Genomic DNA, 12,106 nt, shown 5'->3' on the forward strand with positions numbered 1-12,106 from the left:
AGTGCATTCTTTGGTGTGCTAGTGCTGGAGCTTGAACTCAGGGCCTCACATTCTTGCTTTGTCTTTTGTGTTCAAGGCTGGCATTCTACAACTGAGCCACACCTCCACTTCTTGGCAGTTAACTGGAGATAAGAATCACATGGAAATTTTTTCCCCTGAGGTTGGCTTAGGACCAGTTCCCTCAGATCTCAGCCTCCTGAGTAGCTAGGATTACAGATGTGAGTCTCTAGAGTCTGACTCTATCCCCCTTCTTCATCATTTAGACTTTAGGTGCTCTTTGCTTCATGCCCATGGCACTATGATGCAACTGACAATTTACCTGTTTATATCCATCCCTTCTACCCCAATCTCTAGACTATGAACTCTCTCAGAGGACCTAAGCCACCCTTGAACTCAGCATCTAAGTATGGGTGAGGATGGATAGTATTTTCTCCTCCTCAGCATTGTCTCTGAATTAACTTTGTAGCTTTGGTCCTCTGGAAATGTGATAAAGGAGAAAGCTCAGCCACGTTAATAGATGATATTGTTTATAGTGAAAAAGATCTTGAATTGTTAAGTCACACGTGGACTTGGAGGAACCATGATCACATGGAAGGATGTCATAACTCTGGGGCTCTCTGAGGGTGGTGACTCTTGGAACTGAGCATGTTCCCTGCAGGTATCCTGGAAGCAATTTCTATGGTGTGGTTAAGAGACATAGTGGCTTCTGTTGGGATTATGATTCCTATGCTAGGAAAGACTCTTATCTATGTTCACGTGAGAGGGCACCTAAGGGGGTCAATAGCAACAGTTTCTGGACAGCTATAGAGACTCCTGCTGCAGTGCATTGCCTAATACGACCTTCCTGGCAGATTATTTCCTTGTCTACATCTTGATTTCAAGTGTGAACTTTGTGGGTCTGAATGTTTTATTGGACCTCAGATGGCACTCTGGTACACAGTACACAGATGTACTGCCGGACATCTGCTGTTTTAGACATTGAATAAATGTTCTGACAAATGAATAAGTGAATGATGGGATGAAAGAATTTCTCTATTTGTAGTGAGGCTTTTGATAACTCACTCAAACACTCGGGTCTGGTAAACTAGCGTTTCCTTAAAGCACACATCATTTGTTTGGCACTGGTATATGGCGTAATCCACAATGGCACTGATTTGAATTCGAAGTTCTCTGTAGTTTTCTTCTAGTACAGAGTGGGCAGGCTCAGGATCTGTCTCGATTACCTAAAACAAAGGAAGTGGTGTCCTCAGCAATGCTTAACCAGTTACTTCCACATTAATAATGGGAGGATGGCACAGCACTTTATATCCTATCCATGAAACAGCTACAAACTCAAACTCCAGAAACAATGATTAAGGCAAACCTCAAGGACTCCTAGAATGAAAAAGGGGTAAGTGGAACAACAAAAAGATTCTGAGAACAGTAGAATCCTATGGGTATGAAAGCAGATGGATTCCAAAAGAGGTAGTAGAAAAAGAATCCTAAAGGGACCAATGCAAATGAAGTAGAAAACAAATCTAAAATCTAAAAACAAAATCTAAATCTAAATCAGCAAAATTGTTTGAAGAGATCTGAATGACTGAGCAAGAGAGAAAATGTAAATAAGCAGGGTCATAAAAAGGAGGCACTATTATCAACTCTACAGATCTAAAAAGCCAATAAGAAAGTATTTAACTGATTTTTTTAAAAAATACAAATGAAAACTTAGTTGAAAGGAAAATCCCTAGAAAAGTAATTTAATAAAACTTGTGTGAGGACAAATAACTGAGGAATCCTATTACTAGTAAACAGAATAGTGATAAAGCAAAAGCAAAAGCAAAACCCTTAAACTGAAGGGCTATATTGCTACTAAAGAAACTTGTCATGTAGAAATAATAGAGATAAATCTTGTTAGTGGGATAGACAAACTAATAGCACAAAATGGTCAATTCTTCCTAAATTGGCCTACAGTTGCCATCCAATTCCAATTAAGTTTCCATCAGAAGTTTTCATAGTTTCAGGGAAATGGATTCCAAAATTATGTATGAATAAAAGAGCAGCAAAAATGACCAAAACATTTTAGAACAAAGGGCATGGAGGAAGGGACTTCTCCCCAGATATCAAGGCTGATCAAGGCAGCAGAAGGCTGGCTTGTGGGTAGACAAATTGACAATGGGACAGATTACAGAGACCTGAAGTGACACCTAATGGAGAAAGAAAACTAAAATACTTGCCACAGTATTTTTTAAGGAAAAAAAAGGTGAGAAGATTTACTCAGCTTATCAAGACTTACATTGAATTTCTGCCAACTAAAATTTTACATGTGGCATGTGGTATAAGGATGGCAGGTGGCATGTATAGTTGCTCAGAAAGAAAAAAATGATGAGACATTGAACTTGAGGGCACTAGAAATTCAAGCATGGCAGTCCGAGTCAGATTTGTGTTTGATGTCTCTTCTTACCTTTCGTTTTATAGCCAGAGCCCCAGGTGCAGCTCTGGCTGCATCTACCCACTTGACTGTGCGCATGCGGTCATCCCAGTCAGAGACCTGCTCTGTAGGTTGCTGAAACATGATTCTGGAGATCTTGCACTTGATGCCCATCTTCTTCAGGCTGATGGGAACATCTGACTTCATGGTCACTACTACATCTTTGGCACAGCCAGCGTGGAGGTGGCCTACCTAGGGAAGGACCTGGTATTAGCACTTTTGGGAATTCAATCTTGGTGACTCTTGACATCTGATAGTTAGAAGGGGTTGGAGCCACAAGTTTTAGGAGAAAAACTCAACAACAAAAAAACAACCATCATCTAAACCTACATAGGTAAGACTGACTTCATTATGTACATAGGAATGTACATAATTCTTAGAATCGTAACCATAGTAAAAAGAGCAACCAATATTTATTTATCTAGGACTATTTTAAACTCTTGTGCAACTCCACTAATTCCTGCAATAACCCTAAGAGAGATACAAATATGATTCCCATTTTGTTGACAATGAAACTTATATATTGCTAAGGTCATTAATATTGGAAGGTTTGACTTCAAACCCAGGTGGTGTGGCTCCAAAGCCACAGGTGACCATATTTAATCAATATGACCTATAAAAGTGGATAGAAATAGATGATGAATACAGTATATTAGCAGTTTCAGAGTGTGATTTAGTGACTCTTGGGATTCCTTGAGATCCATTGGGTCCACAAGGACAAAACTATTTAATCATAATAGAAAGATGCTATTGAACAATTTCATTCTAATATTCTCATGAATGTATAATAGAGCTTTCTAGAGGTTACATATGATAACATATCAGGTAGAATGCAAAACATGAAATGAGAATCGATATGACTTTATGAATTCTAGTAAGTCAGATATTATAGAGATTTATCAAAATGTGAAATAGTAGGTCTAGTGGCACATGTCTATAATTCCAGCCCTTGGAAAGCTAAGGTAGGAGGATCATGAATTTAAGGCTAGGCTGGGCTACAAAGGGATTCCAACATTATCATTCAGTTAAAAAATATAGCCATTTATATTTCTATGTAATGGGTTCATTATAACTTTTGTATCCTAAAACCAATAATAAAATGCATGTTTCAAAAATGTTACTTTAATATAAAATGTAGTAAATGTTAGTAAATATAATCCAAATAAAAGTTCTTTGTGGGTTCTCTATAATGTTTAAGAGTTTTGGAGGGGGCTGGGAATATGGCTTAGTGGCAAGAGCACTTGCCTCATATACATGAAACCCTGGGTTCGATTCCCCAGCACCACATATATAGAAAAGGCCAGAAGTGGCACTGCAGCTCAAGTGGCAGAGTGCTAGCCTTGAGCAAAAAGAAGCCAGGGACAGTCTGTGCTCAGGCCCTGAGTCCAAGGCCCAGGACTGGTATTAAAAAAAAAAAAAAAAGAGTGTTGGAGGCCTCTTGAGACAAAAATGTCTTAGGATTGTTGAGGTATACCAGGCATAAGGAAAATCCAACTAGGTCTTCAGAATAAAATCATTTGTAATTTATCATACAGAGAGGCAGACATACATATGTTTACATATATGCCGTACATGGCAGTTTCATCATATTTGTGATAGATTAAAAAAAAACAAACCTATCCTTCCTCTGGACTGTGAAGGGAGAAGAAAGCCTTTCTCAAGGCATGTGCACATATGTATAAGGATGAGTGTATAGGTAAGTAAATGGACTCTAAGAATATTATCTTTGTCTTCTTTGACTAATCCTTTGTTAACACAGATTACTATTAGATTATACTGTGTCTGTATCCTCATAGGTCAAATGCAGATAACAGTATCCCTTACCTTATAGGATTCTTGTGAGAATTAAATGAATTAACTATGGTCTTGGAGCAGGGGCTGGTGCACATTATGCACTCAGCTTATAGTAATTACCATTCAGTGTTGGATTTGGACATTCTGGTATTAAAATGTGTCAGGAAGAGTAAGATGAACTCTACAGTCCTCCAGGAAACAATAGTTATTCCTGACATCATACAAAGGTTTCAATGTGACAAACTAGGGTCCCCTGCCCTCCTAGTTCCATCCCCTGAGGGTTCTATACTAGGGCATCATCAGAGCCTTTGTGTACATAGGACAAGAGGCAATGAAAACACTGGTATCCCTGCTGCCAGAGGCAAGGATCTGCTATAGCATTGTCCTGACCCTTGTTTCATGTTGAGATTTGCTCGGTAGTTCACAAAATAAACATTATATGATGTCATAAGAAGGGTTGAGAAAATTTCAGCCCAAACAAAGTTAACTAGATTTTAATATGTCAAAAGGCCCTGGGAAAGATGTAACTTGTGACATTTTCTAAATCTCAGTTGTCTTTAGACCTGCGACTCTTACTTTGTGAACTGCTTCTAAAGGATGTATGTTCTAAAAGAACACACATGTGGAGGGCCATGCATCTATATTCTGGGGAAAAAAAGGCCGGGACCTGAATCCATTCAGGCCCCTGCTGAATTTCTCAATCTTGGTCTAGAGACAGTCCTAGCTGACTACATTCTCTTCTCTTGTCCCCTTAGACCAAAGAGACATTAACTGATCTGATACTAGGTCTGAGTGTGAGATGGTTACTGTTTTCCTGTTTGAGAGGCATTTATCCCCTTCCATGTACCCATGGAAACATACTATCAAACTGAGGTTGGCTTAGGCCAAAGGGAGTTCAGAACACAGTAAATAGTTTTTACTTACCTGTGGTGAGAAAGTCAATGTCGATAAAACAGGCCATTCAAAGCGTATCACGTTTGCTTTGCTGTGATTAGTGAGGGTGAAGCTCACATTATATCCAGTTCCAATATGGCAGTGCCCAAACTGAATGTGGTCTATCAGAGCAGCTAGGGGTGAGAAGTAGAGGGCTGGTGAGTCCTCCCTGGCCTTCATAAAGGGCCTGCTTCCTTGAGAAGACAGAACCTGATAGACATTGTACCTCACTCTCATGCAACCCTCCTAACTTTGACAGTTATATTTGAATTGCTGAGTAGAAAGATGCAAATTTATCCATCTGTTCTTTCATCCACCTACCCATCCATCTACCCATCCACTTTGGCCTTCACTTTTCTTTGTACAAGAGGAAATGTAGATCCAAACAAGCTTCATTTGTTTGATAACACAAAGTTTAGGTTGCCAGATTTAAAAAAAAGGAGTCCTAGTTAGATTTGAGTCACAGATGAAGAATGAGTAGTTTTTAAGATCAGCATGTTCAATATTTAGCTCTACAAATTATTCATTTGAAATTTAAATTTATTTCCTGTATTCTGTCCTGTATTCTGATTTTCTAAGTCTGGTAATCATACAATTAACAGTTATCAAATCTGATTTTTTGAACTTGGGTTACTGATGGCTCTTGCTTGATCCTTAACATGATCCTTAACATGAGAGATGGATGATGTCAATACGTAGCTTCAAACAGGGCTAAAGCATCAATTGTATAAGGAGTGTTGATTTCAACTCATGTTCTATAGACTAATCTTATAATCCAAGACTGCAATTAAGCTCCTGAGAAAACTTTGTGGCTGTACTTATAATTCACTTTATAGTGATCAACGACATGAGGGTGCTTAGCAGATGATTTTTAGAATTAACAATGAAATAAATTTATCCTACCCCAAAGTAAACAGTCACTAAATGGAAGCCTCCTCATTGCTTGAGACTGGAGAGCAGCATGTCCTAAGCCTTAATATACACACAGATCACTTGGGGATGGGATTAAATGCAGATTTTGATTCAGCAGATCAGGGCAGATCTGAAATTCCCACTTCTATCAAGCTCCCAGGAGACATTGATGCTGCATAGTCTCGGGCTGCTCATTGGGTTAGCAAGATTGTGCAGAATGATGATACAAACCTAGGCCTTCTCTAACAAGATCAGCCCCCCTTTTCTCCCAGATTGTTTCAGATGAAGTAGATGATGCCAATACAAGCCAGCGAAAAGATAGACAGGATAGCTACAAAGAAGCATCCATAGGCCAGGTGCTTATGGCTCACACCTGGAACCCTAGCTACCCAGGAGGCTGAGATCTGAGGATCACATTTTAAAGTCAGCCTAGTTAGCAAATGCATAAGATACTTACATCTAATTAACCACCAAAAAGCTGAAAGTGGAGTTGTGGGTCAGGTGGTAGAGTGCGAGCTATGAGCAAGAAAGCTAAGGGACAGAGCCTAGGCCCTGAGTTCAAACCCAGTTCTGGTATTCATGTGCGTGCGCGCGCGCGCACACACACACACACACACACACACACACACACACACACACGCAAAGCATTTAATCACAATCTGAACTTGAATTTGAATCTAGCTCCCTAAAGGCAAAGAACTCACAAATCTTTGAAGATCTAGGGCTCAGGGTAGTGGCTGATATGTATTCAATGATGCCCAGTTACTGAGTGAAAACACATGTAAATGGAAGGACCAAGGTGGTAACGGAGCTGTATTGACAGATTATGAAGTGGAGATATCTTTCTAAATTCTTGGGAGGTTACATGTATTACTTACATTTTATTCTTACTTAAAATGATCCGAGTACCAATACTTGCTGACACCTCACTGCTGCTTGTCCTACCTGCTATCAAGTCTTCCATGGCATTTTCCTCAGCAATCTCTATGACCTCAGACACATCGGAGGCCTCCTGGCTGGTGGAAGTTACCAGCCCATGGATGTTGTCCAAAGTGATGTCATCTTCATAGCTCTCACCCACCAGGTAGATAATGGTCTGCTCATACTGGTTGTTGATCACTGACAAGTGGACTGTGCCTGTCATCCTCCCGGGCTTCTGAGACTGAAAGAGGACCTCAAATTCAGCTATCTCTCCAGGTGTAACAACCAAGGATGCTGTGTGGGCTTTTTTTGCTGCAAAGAGGAGAGAGGAAAAAAAGATTTAGAAACTCTATACTGGTGGCTCACACTTGCAAACCTAGCTACTCAGGAGGCTGAGACCAAGGATTGTAGTCATGGTAAGAAAGTCTGTGAGGCTAATCTCCAACAAACCACCAAAAATCTGGAAGTGGAAGTGTAGCTCAAGTGGTAGAACACCATTTTTGCGAAAAAAAAAACTGAGGGCAATGCTGAGTTTATTGAACCCTGAGTTCAAGTCCCAGTATTAGTGTGCTCATGTGTGCGTGCACGCACACACACACACATACACACACACTGAACCAGTTTAAAGAAATGTCTTCATAAAGACCCTGGCTGAAGAAAAAGCAGTCCTACTGTGGGAATGAGCTTTGGTTAGAGGCTACAATGATGATATTGGGTTCCCAACTCTGTCTGTACCCTGAGATGTCTCTCAAAACAACTGAACAGCTACTGAGATCCATTGCTCTGGAGAGACACCTTCCTCTACTTACCTTTCTCATTGGGTTTGTTTTCCTCTGTGATGTAGATGTAGGAGGTGGTGGGCCTCCCTTTCAGGGAGAAGACTCCTAGTTGGTCCTGAAGGTCCACATGCAACTAACAGGAGGAAAGCAGAGTTGAATATTGCGATTACAAAGTGCTCATGAATTTTAAGTGTGGGGTGTAATAAAATGATGTTTTGGGCAGGACTTGCCTGTGCCTAGCACTTGCTTTTTAAAGTTTTCTTCATAATTATGAGAGAGAAATGCTAAATATTAGACTTGGAGAGTACAAAAGAAAATTCCTTCCTTCTTATCTAAGTTAGGAACTGAAGGTCCAAAGAGTACAGGTGACATTCCAGATCACACAGCTAAATAGTGTCAAAAAAGGGTTCCCATTGTCCCGACTATAGACAGAAGCAGTCATAAAGTATATGACAGAGAAATAAGATGGAAATGGATAACCATAATGCTATGAGGTACTCAATGGGTGTGAATTCCTAAGAGCGACCATTTCCTAGGTGCTAGGCTTCTTGGCATCTGTTGCCTTGTACTGCAGTGAGCATCTACCAAGATAAAGGGAAAGACCAAGTGGATTCTGACATACTTGGTTTCCAGTTCATCAGAAGGGAGATAAAGCAATGTATTTGATTTTAGGAATGAGCAACCAGTAGCCATTTTTAGTACACAGTTGTGCTGATACTATCAGGAAGAAGACTAAGTACTATAAAAGTTGTAGCATGAGTTGGGCCCTGGTGGCTAATGCCTGTCATCTTAGCTACTCAGGAAGCCGAGACCTGGCTCTGAATTTTTTTTTTTTTTTGCCAGTCCTGGGCCTTGGACCCAGGGCCTGAGCACTGTCCCTGGCTTCTTCCCGCTCAAGGCTAGCACTCTGCCACCTGAGCCACAGCCCCTTCTGGCCGTTTTCCATATATGTGGTGCTGGGGAATCGAACTGAGAGCTTCATGTGTAGGAGGCAAGCACTCTTGCCACTAGGCCATATTCCCAGCCCCTGGTTCTGAATTTAAGCCCTACTACCAGTGGCAGGGGAAAAAAATCTAAGAAGAAATAAACATTTCCAAACAAAATCAGAGAGAATTAACCATCAGCAAACCCACATTAAAGAAACACGAAAGAGTAGTCTCCAGTCATGTATTTGTCACAGCAATACAAAAATCAGTTTATGACACACAACCCAACACTTGACCTTAAGAATTACCTGGGCGGGGATAGTACCATTGTTCTTGAGAATGAGAGGCAGTTTCTCTGATTGACCAAGCCGAAGCCTCTTGAAGAGGAGCAAGGGGTTTCCAAACTGGTTATAGAGAACTGGCCGCAGGACAGTTACTCGAGGGAGGGTCCCCTCACCAACAATATCAAATATAAGACCTCGGTTCCTGGCCAGGGTGCTGCAGGGAATGGCAAGATCAAGGTTGGTGAGCCTGGTCTGGCAGGAATGACTCCCATAAAGAGTATGGGTTGCAGTCCTGATGTGGGAGAGAGAGCAGAGTGGTACCTGGGCAAGCCATCCAGCGTGGCCTCAAAGATGCACTGGTAGGTCTGCATGGTCTGAGGGGTGAAGAGCACTGTTGCAAAGGCATGTGAGCGACTGCCAATACACATCTTGTTGGGTTCCACGTCAAAGATGTCAGTGATGCGGGAAACAGTCTGGTGAGAGAGCAGTACCAGAGGGTATTAGCTGCTTTGTGTTTCCACTAGGCTTTCTGCTCATCTCCCCTGCCCTGCTGGAACTCTCCTCCTACGAAGATTATGGTGGACAAAGACAAACTCAAGGGCCTTCAGAGTCATGGGTCCTGGAAAGAGCAGTCTGAAGTCTATGGGGCTGTCCCTAGAGAAATATATGGCTGTATTTGGCCAAACCATGAACTCTGACAGTCATTCAGCATTGTATTTTCCCTGTCACTCCACCTCCCCTTCTGTCAAAGAACTTCCAGCAAGGCTTGAGAGCCTGAAAATTCTCACTCAGGCACAGAGCAGGGCTTCCCAGAGCTCTTTTCCTGGCTTTATGTCTGCACTGGGGCCAGTTGGAGCCTCTTTACCTTAGCAGAGATGGGCTTAACTACAAGGTTGACATCACAGGAAATCTTGCCCACATTGCTGATCTTGAACCGAGCCTTGGCCTGATGGCCCACCAGAACATTACAGAAGATGAACTTGTTCTCATCTTCCACGTAGAGTCCCCCACTCTCTATGGTCTGCTGGATGTGGTACAGATTGGAGCTGGTACAGATCTGGTGCTCCTCAAAGATTAAGACATTGTTGTCGGTCACGAAGGCTGGGGAGTGGAGAGAAGGAAGACCATGAGAGAATGCTTGGTTGTCAAATTCCTGGCAATTACCCTTGCAGGTTGCCACATCTCAGTCAGTTGTTTTCTGCCAACAGCCAAGGACGGGTGAGATTTGAGGTCTGAGATGGGCCACAGAGAGGGAAGGTAGTTGATTTGAGTCTCTAAGGAGCTTATAGCCAATCTCCCTGGACTTTAGTTTAGAGTTTTTTAACCTTCTGCCTAATGAGCTATTTTTTATTATGATCTTGGTTCCCTCAGCTTAGTGTGGAATTTTGTTCCTCTAGCTTCAGCCTCCTAAGTGTTGGGATTACAGTCATGACCTATCTTTTTTCTTGATTTTTTCCTTTCTCTCTTTCCTTTCCTTCCTCCCTCTCTCCCTTCCTCCCTCCCTCCCTCCCTCTCTCCCTCCATCCCTCCCTCCCTTCTTTCCTTCCCCATCCAGTCTTTCTTTTTAGTGTCAGTACTAGGGCTTAAACTCAGGGTCAGAGCACTCTTCGTTAGCCTTTTCACTTAAGGCTGGAACTCTAACACTTAAGCAACATTCCCACTTCCATTTTTTCCCTAGTTAAGTGGAAAGAAGAGTCTCACAGACTTTCCTTCTCAGGTTGGCTTTGAACCATGATTCTCAGATCTCAGCCTCTAGAGTATCTAGGATTACAGGTGTGAGCCATGGGCCTTTCATGACTTTTTATAAAAACACCTTGTCTTTTAAAAATAAAATTACCCGTCCTTATAGTCCACATGATGATTATCCATCTGCGATCTTCTCAGTATAAATCTCTGTTTTAAAACTGAGCACTGATACTTACCTGCAGAATTGATAATGCCTATGGTGAGAACTGTTTAAAGAAGAAAGCGAGGAGACTTAAGCTCCATACTGCTTCATACAGAAAGCTTTTGACTTTACCTTATTTTGATCACTTGGATTTCCACAGCAAAAAGAAAAGAAAAGAAAAGAAAATTGTGCTGATAGAAAATAGATAGTATATTTTAGTTTTTAAAATAATATTTCTACTTGGAAAACCAATAGCAAGCCAACTATACTGTTGCTTGATCTTAAACCAGACCAGAAGCTGAGGGCATCAGGGCTGGGTGCCCTGCAGGGCTTTTTCTGGGTGATATCGTCAACATATTTGGTTACCGTGCATACTTTTGTTACAGGAGGGGCCTGCACATGAGCAGACTGGATGTTTCTGGCTCCTGGGACACAGCCATGTCACCATGATGATTAGAAAACACCACTCATTTGAGAATTCAGAACCAGACTCAGTAAGACTACAAGTCTGAAGTGGTGAGTCCTCTCCTACTTATGCACATTTGAAAGGCCTTATGGAAAAATATGGCTGGAGACACCAGAGGAAGCTCTAAGGTCCCAAAGGATGCAGCCCAGCCTTGTCTGCTGGACATTTTTTTTTTTTGTCAGTAGTGGGTCATAAACTCTGGACCTGGGTGCTATTCCTGAGCTCTTCAGAAGGCTAGTACTCTACCACTTTGAACCACAGTGTCACTTTTGGTTTTCTGATGGTTAATTGGAGATAAGAGTCTCACGAACTTTCCTGTCCAGGCTGGTTTTGAACCATGATCCTCAGATCTCAGCCTCCTGAGTACCTAGAATTACAGGTATGAGCCACCGGTGCCTGGCTTCTGCTAGACATCTTTAGAAGAATTTTCCTGGAGAGGGAGGAGTGTTATAGATCCAGGTCCTTGGGGGATGCTGACTAATTTTAGTGGCAGTACCTGGTAGACATGCTTCGGCCAGCAGAGTGTAAGGAATACCAGCAGGATATTCTTTAGGATCTCGATCAGAGATATCGATGGCTAAAAACTCCTCACATCTTCCCACAGGGTCAGCCACACAGTCAACAGTGATGATCTGTTGTCCTCCAGAAAGGACGCTGCCAAACCCGGGGTACACAGTAAACATGCCATGCGAGAAGCGGGTCTGTAGGATAAGAATGGGAGGGATGGGACAGAGGG

The 12,106-nt window shown here is 41.9% G+C and overlaps 1 protein-coding gene across 8 annotated transcripts in view; it reads right to left on the reverse strand.

Annotated features, from left to right (window-relative positions):
- The window catches only part of Hydin (HYDIN axonemal central pair apparatus protein), a 261,224-nt gene that overhangs the window by 27,246 nt on the left and 221,872 nt on the right, over window positions 1–12,106 (reverse strand). For all 8 annotated transcript variants that reach the window (XM_048355151.1, XM_048355155.1, XM_048355153.1 and 5 more), the window contains 9 exons: window positions 11,867–12,071; window positions 9,882–10,117; window positions 9,338–9,489; window positions 9,041–9,230; window positions 7,837–7,939; window positions 7,052–7,339; window positions 5,186–5,328; window positions 2,441–2,659; window positions 1,063–1,223 (listed from right to left, as the gene is read on the reverse strand). In XM_048355151.1, the coding sequence (XP_048211108.1) occupies window positions 1,063–1,223; window positions 2,441–2,659; window positions 5,186–5,328; window positions 7,052–7,339; window positions 7,837–7,939; window positions 9,041–9,230; window positions 9,338–9,489; window positions 9,882–10,117; window positions 11,867–12,071 (1,697 nt within the window). The remainder of the gene's footprint in view (window positions 1–1,062; window positions 1,224–2,440; window positions 2,660–5,185; window positions 5,329–7,051; window positions 7,340–7,836; window positions 7,940–9,040; window positions 9,231–9,337; window positions 9,490–9,881; window positions 10,118–11,866; window positions 12,072–12,106) is intronic.

The sequence above is a fragment of the Perognathus longimembris genome, chromosome 10 (genome assembly GCF_023159225.1).
Source record: "Perognathus longimembris pacificus isolate PPM17 chromosome 10, ASM2315922v1, whole genome shotgun sequence".
NCBI lineage: Eukaryota > Metazoa > Chordata > Mammalia > Rodentia > Heteromyidae > Perognathus > Perognathus longimembris.